This window comes from Tiliqua scincoides, chromosome 2 (genome assembly GCF_035046505.1).
Source record: "Tiliqua scincoides isolate rTilSci1 chromosome 2, rTilSci1.hap2, whole genome shotgun sequence".
NCBI classification, from domain to species: Eukaryota; Metazoa; Chordata; class Lepidosauria; order Squamata; family Scincidae; genus Tiliqua; species Tiliqua scincoides.
Window position 1 is genome coordinate 14747938 of NC_089822.1, and position 12783 is coordinate 14760720.

At 41.8% G+C, this 12783-nt stretch overlaps 1 protein-coding gene across 2 annotated transcripts; it reads right to left on the reverse strand.

The window, feature by feature from the left end:
* Window positions 1-278: 278 nt before the first annotated feature.
* C1QTNF3 (C1q and TNF related 3) lies at window positions 279-11538 on the reverse strand. Of its 2 annotated transcripts, none has more exons than XM_066617692.1 (6): window positions 11227-11538; window positions 7610-7718; window positions 5031-5185; window positions 2014-2143; window positions 810-909; window positions 279-438 (listed from the first exon to the last, which is right to left on the reverse strand). In XM_066617692.1, the coding sequence occupies exons 1-6, from the start codon at window positions 11536-11538 to the stop codon at window positions 279-281; spliced, it is 966 nt and encodes a 321-aa protein (XP_066473789.1). The 2 variants fall into 2 exon arrangements, with proteins under 2 accessions (XP_066473789.1, XP_066473790.1); XM_066617693.1 differs by having other exon boundaries at window positions 11440-11526.
* Window positions 11539-12783: the final 1245 nt, after the last annotated feature.

Sequence of the window (12783 nt, forward strand, 5' to 3'; positions counted from 1 at the left end):
ATGTATCAGGTTGTATTTGCATAAGAAATCTCTGAAGTAGGACCAAAGGCTGTAATCATCACAACAAATTACGGTATCTTGTACAGTATTTCAGTAACTACCCAAGGACTAGTATGATATAAGACTATAGCAAGGCAGTGTGATCCCAAATAACACAAAGAGGGTATATCAATTTGTGTCTAACTTCCTTAGCACACTCCATAAATACTCAAGGCCCATGCTGTTCCACAGAACAGAGAAACAAAAAGCAGTATTTGTGTGGAAAATAAACTTTTCAGCTACTTGGTTTCAAATAGGAGAAACCCTGCAAAAGTAGAAAAGCGTTGATGATCTCCATGCAGTGCCCCATTGCCCATTCGCAACCACACTTCATCTCCCTTGGCAAGTTTTAGCACTGCGCTGTTGCTTGATGAGTCTGTTTTCCCTTTGGATTCGTAGCTATAAAAAAATGGTGAATTTACAAAAGATCAAGCAAACACCTTGAACTTTTTGTTCCTAAAATTTGCACATGGTTATTTTGAACAAATGCACCCCTTGAATGGAAATGGGGGTCTGGAACTTCTGTTTGAGGAGTAGAATGTGAAAGGTAGTAGAGAGGGAGCTAAGCATCTTTTTTTCTTCTTCTCCTACCCAGTCCCCCACTCCTTCCTCCTTGTAGATCACCCCCTTCAGGCACTGTTGCTTCAGTTGCAGCACTGTAACTGCAGGATTGTTTAACCCCCTTTTTTGCCCGGCCCATGTGTGTATACTTTTGGTCCCCCCAAAAAGGCGTGGCAATTTACAAAGGCTGCAACAACCAATCAACACACCTGTATAAGCTGAAAACGGTATTGCCATTGTGCATTAAGTAAACATACACTTCCTCTACGTCCTCATGTTTCATCATATTGAAGGTGAAGAAATACACTCCTGAAAAACAACCATTTTATTTGTTAAATTTTGCATACACCCTAGAGGAGCAAAGAGCATTCCTTTGCTGAAGTTGCTGTAAGATCTTCCTTTCTCCTCCTCTTCAATTTACAGTTCAGACCGGGACCCAACTAAAGCAACAGTTTTAAGAAAAAGCATGCAAAGCCTTGTTTGCAGACTATTGAAACTAGTGGCAAAATGTCTGTTTGTTTTAGAGAATTAGAATCACACCAGCAGTACTACTACCTCAGTATCAGTCACTACTACCGAGGGTCACTACTTGCATTCTGTTTTGAAGGGACAGGAGCACTCCCACAAGTCATTGCCCCATCTAAAACTGTAATGTATAGGGTTCAATACATGTCCACTTAAAAGAATACCCAGATATTACTGGTCTTGATTCTCTGCATTATAATTTCTCTTTGTCCTGTGCAACTGTACTCTTTTTCTTAATGGTCTGAATTCCAAGAAGATTAGAATCAATTGAAATGTCAAAATTAAGTGAATGTATGCAAATCTACACAATTTATGAATACAGAATTTCAGTTGCCTCTAAGCTGTTTGTTTTTCAGAGGATACAGTTGGACCTCAGCATCCACAGGGGGGGTCTGTTCCCAGGTCCCCTCCCCAGATACTGAAACTTGCAGATAATGGAATCGGTGGGTGGGATCCATCTGGATGCAACTAGAAGTGCCTTCTAGTCACGTCAGAGGTGTTGTGAGACCTGGAGAAGTTGTGCACTGCCTCGCTAGGCCTCAGAAAGCCCCCCAGAAGGTGTTGGAAAGGCACTTTCAGTTCTCCCAAAAATCAGAAGTGCCTTTCTGACACCTCGGGGCTTTCTGATGTTCAGGAAGCCATATGAGGGCCTCCAGTGTGAGTCTGGCACCAGCACTGAGTCAATCCATAGATGCTGAAGCCATGGATACCTAGGCCCCTTCTGTACATAGCACATACCAAGCCCAATCTAATGCATATTTATTCAGAATAAAGACTCACTGAGTATGCAAGGACCCCTCTCTAACAAAATGTGTATATGATTGCAACTTTAATGAACTCAGTGTTACAAGTATGGCTCACATCTCTATCTATTATTGTTATACTTACCGTTCACAGGGGCACCAAATCGACCAGTCATGACATCAAAAAAATTTCCCACATTGGTTTCAACGCTACTGAAGATTATTCCACTGTTCTGATTACTGAAGTGGGTTGCCATTGAAGCCATGAATGCAACCTATACAAATATAGCTTGTGTTTAAACTGTAGCTACCAAGCAGGAAAAAAAACAGATAGGAAAACATGGTTGGAAGCAGTCCATTGCATACAGGCTTTTTTCCTACTTAGAGTTGGGAATATTTCCTTTAATTACCTAGATGTGCATTTAGGGCCCAGGCCAACTCTCAGCAGACTTCAGTGACAAAAGTCCCATTGATGTAAATAAGAACCATTCCTATGTGGAAAGTTAAGCATGGTAACATATGTCTGAAAAGTAAACAGCTTGGTTTGAAATTTTGCCCTAATACAAGAAACACTGGTGATCTTGTCAGGTCCTGTAAGAAGTTTCAGTATTTAAATAAGAACATAAGATCAGGCCCAGGGCCCATTTAGTCCAGCTTCCTGTATCTCACAGCAGCCCACCAGATGCCTCAGGGAACTCACAAGATAACAAGGTGCTTGCTGCCACTTCCCTGCATCTGCCATTCTATTTATCCTTGCACCTCCCCCTCCCCCAATGAAGACACCAGACTGCACTTGGTTTTAACTTTATTAAACACATGTGACCAATTTTTAATGCATGAAACCTACTGAACACAGCTTCCCTCCCTCACCAGTCTGGGGTAGGTGAAAAACTGCCATTTAGTGCCATCTTGACAACTGAATGTTTCCAATTAAATAACTTTCCCTTAGCTTCAAATACCCAATTGTAAAAATGAGAATTAGGCTGCAATTCTAGTGTTCACTTTCCTGGGAGTAAGCCCCACTGAAGCATTATAGACTTGCTTCTGAGAAGATATGTAAGAGTTGAGAGAATGAAGACCCAATACTATCCTTGAGGTACCAGAGTACCTCCATGTACTCCAGTGCAACAATAATCCCACCAGAGTAGAAGCTCACCTGCTGACACACCTGAAGCATGATTAGAATTTAGTTGCTCTCATTGGGAACCTGATGCAAAATTACTTGTATCAGAACCAGGTTAGGCACCAGCCAAGAGTCTTCAAGGGTCCAACTGGCTGACCTCTGAAACACCCCAGTGGGGGGCTTGCACCATTGCTGCCTTCTTTTACACTGGAAGGTAGCATACCCTGCCTTCTAGGATGAGCACCTTGGCCTGGGGAAAGATCTACCTGGCCCACCACTGGCCAGAGAATGGAGAAGCTGCAGGGAACATGGCTCCCCTTCCCTGCCTGAAAAAGAAATCTGTTCCAACTACCAGTTATTTGGGAATTGGAAAAGCTAGTGGAGACATCAGCCAGAGGACTAAGGTGCTATTGGGTTGATTTTGGATTGTCATTATAAGACCCCTTGCAGATCATTTTGTTCAAATGTGGATTATAAATCTATAAATAAGTAGATAATTATCAAGATGCACATCACACTGCCAACATGTATACTTTGTAACTTGATGTACCTTTAAGGATATGCAATATGTATCCTTTATGGCCCATATTTTGCATCAATTTGCTCACATATAAGTCCCACTGAAATCAATGGGAACTTAACATGTGTATCTCAGATTAAAATTTCAGCCAAAACATCTGAATTCTCTGTAAACCGCTTTGTGAGCTTTCTTTGAAAAGCGGTATAGAAATACTGTTAATAATAATAATAATAATAATAATAATAATAATAATAATAATAAATAAACTGAACAGACTACTAAGTTATGAATAAATTTAAAACAAAAAACTTGTGCTTAGGCTCATCTTGCTTGTTCCCTTTCTGAATAAATTTTCTATGTGCAAATCTGTTTTAGATTTTATTTATATAATTTATACCCCACTAGAACCAATTTCACCTATAGCCCAATCATCTCATGGATTGGGCTGGCGCGCAGAGGGCTTTTTGACAGTTGCCACATCTCAAAAAGGACATAGTGGAAATGGAAAAGGTGCAAAAGATAATTACTGGGCTGGGGCACCTTCCTTATGAGGAAAGGCTTTTGGGCCTCTTCAGTCTAGAAAAGAGGCACCTGATGGGGGACATGATTGAGACACAAAATTATGCAGGGGATGGACAGAGTGGATAGGGAGATGCTCTTTACATTCTCACGTAACGCCAGAACCAGGGGATACCCACTAAAATTGAGTGTTGGGAGGGTTAGGACAGACAAAAGAAAATATTTCTTTACTCAGCATGTGGTCAGTCTATGGAACTCCTTGCCGCAGGATGTGGTGACGGCATCTGGCCTGGATGCCTTTAAAAGAGGATTGGACAAGTTTCTGGAGGAAAAATCCATTACGGGGTACAAGCCATGATGTGTATGCGCAACCTCCTGATTTTAGAAATGGGCTATGTCAGAATGCCAGATGCAAGGGAGGGCACCAGGATGCAGGTCTCTTGTTATCTGGTGTGCTCCCTGGGACATTTGGTGGGCCGCTGTGAGACACAAGAAACTGGACTAGATGGGCCTATGGCCTGATCCAGTGGGGCTGTTCTTATGTTTCTTATGAACATAGTTCTACAAAGTTTGTGCAACAGTGGTGGGAGCAGAACTGGGGTGGGAAAGGCTGGATGGTAAGTGAGCAAATGTTCACTTGTCCCAAGAGATCTTTCCATTTGCACCCCCCCCCATACAGTGTGTGCTTCGTTGGTGCAGCTGCATTGGCCAGGGGGGGGGAGGAGGAAATTTGGGTAAGGTTGGCTGTTAGGGAGTTTGGTGACTGAGCAGCGTTTCGAACCTGGGTCAGACACTATAATGGTGTAACACACTGGTTCTAACAGACAACAGAGATTGGGATTTTCGGCACCTTGTTATGGTACAGTAAATGTTTCACTTGTTTTCAAAATGTATGTGTGAGAGAGATTCTGCACTTCCCCATAATGTTTCTACTGTTTTCGTAGAAGAGATCCATCCATTATAAAAACTGTGATAAAAAGTGCACTCTACGTATTTTTACCTGAAGTTCTGGTGGAATGCCGGGATAACCTTTCTCTCCTTTTGGTCCATGGTGGCCGCGCTCTCCTCTTAGTCCTATGTCCCCCTTGTCTCCTTTATCACCTTTTGATCCTTCAGTACCAGGGGCTCCGTTATTTCCATTGTTTCCATGGTTTCCTTAAAAGGATCAATGAGTTGTTTGCTCAGTTTTAAGACTTATGGTCAAATGACTTGATAGGGTAATAGGCTAGCTTCCCCAACTTCATTTTCTACTCTTGTCTACAAGAAATTATTTGACTATAAATCCTCCTCAGTTTGCAAATCTAGCAGCAATTAATAGCCTGTGGACTTGTACGTGCACAGTAGTTCTGTTTTAACTCTCCAAGAAGAAGTAGGTAGGACACAGAAAAAGAGTCATTATTATTGGAATGGCACATTTTAGGGCCAAGAAAAAAAGAATAGATATCTGTGAACGAAATCAGTATCAGTAGGGTGAATGACTCCCATATAGCCATCTACCAGTGAGAAACAAGAGAAAATACTTTTGTATTACCAATATAATATAATAACAATGATGGTTATCCCTTGTTTGGTAATGGGTGAATTCCCCTTGAGGTTAGTTTGAAAAACATTCTAGAACTGCTGAATTTTGCTTTGATTATGGCTGGAGATTTTGTTTTGGTATTACTGTTTTTATACAAATTGATGAGCTGCCTTGAGCGCCTGGTTGGGAAGAAAGGTGGCATACAAATATTTTAATAAATAATTAAGAGTGCAATCCTAAGCAACTTTCCAGCACTGACATAGCTGTGCCAATGTGGCATGCATTGCATCCTGCAGTTGGAGGCAGTCAAAGGAGGCCTCCTCAAGGTAAGGGCATGTTTGTTACTTTACCTTAGATCTGCATTGGGCTAGGTCAGTGCTGGAATATTGGTTAGGATTGCATGCTAAATCTGTTTCACTATTGCAGTGATGTGAGCTGAAGTCAGTACACTGGTCCTCAGGCTGCTCGGGTTTAGTGTGATGCAGCATTGAGTGGAAGGTCCTGTAGAGCAAGTTGGGTGTTTTCCTGTCTCACAGAAGGCCCCAAAAATGTAATGGGTGGATGAAAAATATGCTGCTGAAATTCAGATGATTCCAGTTTTTAGCAACATCCCTATATGAAACTTTGATCTGGAAATGAGTGGGATACTACAGATGCTGGGATAAAATTATCCACCACTTCTGGACAGTAAAAGATCAATTACAAAGTGGTTAATCTTTTTTATCAGATAACAAGGAGGGAGAACATGTTTGGAGTTGACCCTGGGAACTAGAAGTAGGCTCTCTTCAGATGCCTGTGTTGTTAAGTACATAATTGCCTGAAATAGCTTACAGTTTTCTATGTTGAGATAACAACACAGGCCATTCAGGATTCTTGTTAATTGTTTTTAAATTGAAGCATTCTATAAGCTGAAAAACCATAGTTACTATTGTTAATGTGGGCATTAGTGTTAATAATATTTATATATCGCTTTTCAACACAAAAAGTGTTCTCAAAACAGTTAACATAGGAAAAAGGAATCTCTCACATCTTCAGTCAGATTTTTAAAAAGTGTTCTTGTATCAATGATCTTATTGGGTATTTCTATGCTTATGACTGAAATCATATGCAGAACGTTTCTGGAATGAAAGGTTGATGGTTGATTCCCATAATAACACTATTCATCACTGTGAGCTTATGCCAAAGGAATCATGTAATTTACAAATTTTTGCCATCCAAAACTGCTTATAGAAGCACTTTATGGAGCTGACTATGCCATACTTTTATTACTGGAAATTTTTATTATTGGAATACCATCAAAGAGTTTAAATAAAATCTGCTCTGCTGTAAGAATATAGGAACCACTCTTTCTGGTAACAGCTTGCAGAAGTGAGATGGAATAATTGCCTGATCCAACTAAAGAAACTCGTTGCTATTATTTGTGTATTGTGCAAACACACCCTGTTGCCTAAGAACAGCTCCCAAGCCAGACTAGTATGACTGTTAACATTAGGACACTGCAGTCTGGAGCTCTCTGGCCAATTCTCTCACCCAACATCCACTAAGGGGACTGAAGGGATGAACCCAGTCGATAGGAACAGCTTCCATTGTAGAGAATTATCCAACTGCTTCAAGCAACCCCTCAAGGTGGGCCACAAAAATTAGAAAAATCAATAATAATAAATAACAAAAACACTAATAGTAAAAGCAGAATAGCTGCATAAAAATACAAAGCCAGTAACCACACACTAGAAAATTCCTGGGCAATAAAAAGATCTTAACCTGCTGCTGAGATGAATGCAGACTTGACACCAGACACACCTGTCTAGGAGGACATTCTTCAGACGGAAGATGAGCACAGAAAAGGCCTTCTCACAAGTCCCCTCCTGATGTATTTCAAATGGAGGGGAAATGCAGAGGTGGGCCTCTAAGGTAGATCTCAGGGCCCAGGTAGGTTGACAGAGGCTGGGCAGAAGTTGATAGGGATTTGCTTCAGAGTAAGTCCATATATTTTAAATCAGAATGGCTTCAGGGACCAGCCAGCATTAATAATTATTACATGGGAAATAATTTTTTACCTGGCATTCCAGCAGGCCCCGGGGGCCCTGGTGGGCCTTGATAACCTCGAAATCCAAAATCCCCCCGGCAGCCACATTCTGGTGGGTTTTGAGGTCCACTCTGTGTTGTCTGCAAGCAAACAATTTGAAAAACAAACCAGGCAATAGAATGCATCTCCACTACTACCATACATGCATACATACATGGGATTGGGATGGGGAGCAGGCCGGGGCAGTTTGGGGGTAGATCTTGGTAGCACTAGCTCAAATAAAATCTTGTATGCCCTTCCCAGCCTGGCCTGGCCCCCAGAGTCTTCTTAGACGTATGCCACTAAATGTTGGCATCGGTCTGAGGAGGCCCATTGGAGACCAGGCGGCCTATGGAGAGGTAAGACGTAATGTTTTTTACTTACTTCTGCCAGGCTCTCGATGGCCCATGGCATGCAGTGTGCCCTCTGACATGTGCTGCGTGTTGTGGCCTGGCAGGGGATAGTATTGAGCTCTATTCTTGCTACTTACTGAACAATTTAATTACACAAGGTATGGTGGTGGGTGGTCTGCAGCTGTGCTGGACTCAAAATTGGCTGAAAATGACAAAATCTGGGTGCTACCTCAGTGAAAAAAATATTTACACATATTTAAAAAGGAATAGTAACTGTGCAAAAACAAATTACTCCACAATGCGGACTAGGATGCACTTGCTTGTTTTGTCTGTTCTCCTTGTCTTCCTCCAAGACTAATTCCTTTTCTAGGGTTTAGGCTGTTCCTCTCCATAATTGTTTCCAGGGAGGAAACAGAGCCATGTCTGCTGCAATCCAGCATCTAGAAAACCCTTTCACTATCTATTTTCCCTGGTAACTACTATGACTACCCCGTTATACCATGGAAGGAGCAATCCTAACTTGAACGGGAATAGGCAAGCCTGGAGGCTTGCGCTGTATCCAGCGCAGGATTGTGGCCAGCAGCGGCTTAGCCAGAGGCAAGGGAAAACCTCACTCCTGTGTAAGGGCTGCTGGCCACAATGGGTCTCCTAGGACTTGCGCCACCTCCTAAGGTGGAGCAAGTCCGAGGAGAGTGTAGTGTAGCGGCTTGAAGCTGCTCCATTCTCCCCGGGGACAGGGGTTGGGATCTGGCATAACTGCCAGATCCCAGCCCTGCCTCGGAGGCTTCTGTCAGCTTTTCAGAGTGCCAGCCTGGCTTCCTCCTGGTTGGCAACCTTCAGTCTCAAAAGACTATGGTATAAGCCTACAGCACCCGGTATTCCCAGGCGGTCTCCCATCCAAGTACTAATGAGGCCTGACCCTGCTTAGTTTCCGAGATCAGACGAGATTGGGCATCTGCAGGGTAACAGTTGGCTTCCTCCTGAGGAAGGGCAAACGTGTTTTACGGCATGTTTGCAACCTTCCCAGGCTGGCCCAAGTGACTTGGGCCAGCATAGGGCGCAGTTAGGATTACACCCTAAGAGTCCAATCCTGAGCTTGGTGCTCCAGCATTTTGCCGGAGTGCACTGTTGCAAACGTGCCACAAGGTACGTCTGCAAAGCTTACTGCTGGGCTAGTGCCCGTGCTAGCCCAGTGCTGGCCGGCGCTGGGCTAGCACCGGGTGGGTACCCACCCCCCACTACTCAGAGGTCTCACGGACCGCTGAGCTGCGGCACAGTAAGCAGGGCGGGGAGGGGGGTGGGGAGGAGGCATTCTGGGTAGGAGGCAGGCGGAGGGCAGAGAGAGGGCGGGGGGAGGTGGGAGGTGGAGAAAAGGCGGGTGGGAGGCATGCTGGGGGAGGGAGGGAGGTGGGTCCCATGGAGCTCTGCTCCACTGGATTCAAAGGGTTCGTGTGGGGCTCGGTGCCCTACACAAACGCCTTTACTGCCAACCTTTTGGTTGGCGATAAAGTGAGTAGCCCCATTGCGGGGCTGATTCCCTTACCCCTTACGAAAGTCCCCCTCTCCCGAGACTACACCTGTGGCAGGCTGAGGTTTGCAGGATGTGGCGACAGCCGTCCTCTGCGCTGCTGCAGCCGCGCGCCCTGGGCAGCTCAGGATTGGGCTGTAATTCTGTAGTAGCTCTCTGCTTATTTGTAGCTCCCTGATCACTGAGATTCAGTAACAAAACTGTGTTGCAAGTGTCCTTTCCATCAGAAGCGTTACTGTGTTCAACATTCAGGATAATTTTTTTCATTAATAACTACTCATTGATAGAACTCCCTGGTGTGAGAGAACTACAAAATCCAATAGATTTGTCCATTTCAATGTTTTAAAAAAGCCTGTTAAAACTTACTTTTTTAGTAAGACTTTTAACTTTTACTACTAGGATCACTGTAGTGGTATTCTCTCCTGCCAGATAATAAATGTTTATTATTCTTGTTGTTTTATTGCTTTACATTATATATTTCATTTCTCTCCACTCTGAGAATTATTTAAAATTGGACAGTTGACTACAGCTTTTCTAAATAAGTATTTTCTTAAATTTTCTAAAATCTAGCAATCCCAAATAATATATTTTTATTCTTCCTTTTAAACTGCCTGTCCTACAAATCAATTGAACTGGCTTCTGTAGATTTAAGCCAGTTTCAGCAACTATGAGCATCATAAAATCACTTCAGCTTCATAATAATGTCACCAAAATGCCACAATCTCTAGGTTAACAGAGCTGTGGATGGTGTTGAGCATATTACTTTACACTAATTTCATATAATTTCATGTGTTATTTACTAATTTCACTAATTTCATTTGTTATCATGCTCCTGGGCAATATGGTTTTGTTTAATATTGTTTTTATGTTATATGTTGCATGTTGTATTGAATGTGTGGGTGAGTGTGCAGTGTGGCTGATGTGAGTGATTGTTGTATATAGTTTTTTTATGTCCGTATCTCAATGGTGCATCAAATTTCATTGTGCTTTAAGCACAATGACAATAAAGTAATCTATTCTAATATAATCTATAAAAAATAGACTGCAATCCTATATATGCTTACATGGAATTTAGTGGTACTTATTTCTGAGTAGACATGCAAAAGATTAAATGGTCATGCAGTGCAAAATCCTGAATGTGGGAGATTTTTTTTTAATCTCATAAAATTTTACAGTTTTTCATAAGTGTCTGTTTGATGAAGAGTTCTATGTGACTCACATATTTGCATACTACTTCCTAAAGAGCATTTGATCTAATACAGAATAAACTTGCTCTGCTTTACATTTCTTATAAAACATTATCAGATGATCCAGCAAAATTTAAACCATCTCATGAATTTCAAATGGCTTGAAGAGTGTTTCACTTTGAATGTATTGTAGGCATGCAGTACAATCCTATATATGTTTACTCTGAAATATGTCACTGTGTTCAATAGGTAAACATGCATAAGATTTCAGCATTACATTGCTAGAGATACTTCAATGCAATAAATGAAACGAGATTTAAACGTTTGACAGCATGCAAAAAAGCAAAGTTTAAAGAAAATGAGAGATTGCTATTGCTCTGCTTTCTCTGTTCATCAAAGGGATATTTCTATCACAGAGAAAATCACAAACCCATAAGCATCTTAAATAAACTAATTTTCTTAAAAGTAGTGTTCATCGTCTTATATAGGAAAACATTTCAATAGCTTTGTAAACTTTTTTTAGAAGATTAATTCAGAGTACCTGGACTCTGTTTGAGGTAGTCTGTGCTACATCATCTACCTCTGGTTTCAAGGCATTTTGGTCAGTAGAAGGGCTATTACCATCATTCTCAACCGTCCACTCAACAAGTCGACTCCGCTGTCTCACCAAGTCCCTGCTGCTGGAACCTTTGTGGCCAGTCTGGTGGTGACTTTGCAATACTTTGGCCATTGGATTATTAGATCTTCTGCTCACCTCCATGTATTCATCTTGGCACAGGCAAAAATGAAGAAACAGAAGCAAAGCCAGGAGACTCCAATTGAGGACATTCTTGGGTTCCATATTACTCAGCATAGCAAGTTCTCAGGAGTTCAAGTGTGTTTTACAAGGGAAAGATCTGCTGCCGTGATGTGGTCTCTCCAGACGATTCACCACTATTAAACCTGGCAACCAGACCTGGTTGCCACAGCTTTATACAGTTTATGCAATAAATTATGCTGTGAAAATGTCAGGGTGGCAGAATTCTTCATCCCAAATCAGTCATGCTTTCTTGAACAACCCAGTCATTATTCACCACATCCCCCCACTGCAAGGAAAATTGATTTTTATGCTGGAAGTGACGACCACATTTAATAGGCAGCTGTGGTTCCTATTTGGGAGCATTGACCAAGCGTGTCTCTCTCTCTCTCTCTCTCTTCTGGCATACTTCCATTTTAGTGTGAAGAAATGAAGAACATGTGACTAATGTCTCAGGCTCCTTGATTAGACATGGAAAGGATGGAGATCCATGCTCTTTTTTGACCCAAGCCTCTATTTGTCCGAGCCATACTCACATTCTTGCCACGTATTCTGAAAAATTAATATACTGACAATTGGGGGAGGGGAGCATATTTTGCCCTTGATTTTGACTTGAAGATAGTTACTTACTCTGCTTATTTAAGAAAGGACAACCGCTCTTTTGTGGGCCAACCCCAGAAGGAAACTTGGTAAACAGGCTGAAAACAGTCAGTTGAATTCAGGCTCATACTGAGATCCAGTTTTCAGTGCTAAGCTAGAGCTTCCGAGTCAAACATCTTCTCTCCCCAACCTCCTCCCCACTCCCAGCTTCTAATTTCCAATGTTTTCTCAAAAGCTGTTGCCAAACCAAACGTGGTTTTTTTGCCAAGTAAAGATAAATGACTATGAACTCAGTAAGTGTATTTCAGTCTTATAAATGATCCTGCTCCTATACAATTATTCTGTCATTCTAATAATCCTTCAATTTGAAAAAAAACAAAAAAAAACTGACCACAGGTTAACATCTAGGATGCTAAAAATACAAGAGGCAACCCTTTTTTCCATCTTAAGTCATCTTATTAAATGGAGTAACTTTCATGGAGATATACATACTGGTTTTAGGGATGCCATCTGCTTTGATTTTGGTTGAGCAACCCAGATGAATCTTATCCTGTCACCATATCAGGTGGCCTGATTTAAAACACACACACACTCTCACACAGATGAATTATAAAGATTATTTATTTAATTTACAAATTTATATCCTCTGTCTCGCTAGTGGGCATTCAAAGTGGCTTACAAAACGTCAATAAAAGCATTGTA

Coding starts and splice junctions, on each gene's coding strand:
- C1QTNF3 (XM_066617692.1), bottom strand. CDS start 11,538: ATGCTGAGTAATATGGAACCCAAGAATGTCCTCAATTGGAGTCTCCTG. Junction 7,719..11,226: donor CTACCTCAAACAGAGTCCAG/GTACTCTGAATT, acceptor GTTTGCTTGCAG/ACAACACAGAGTGGACCTCA. Junction 910..2,013: donor ATTTGGTGCCCCTGTGAACG/GTAAGTATAACA, acceptor GTTGTTTTTCAG/GAGTGTATTTCTTCACCTTC.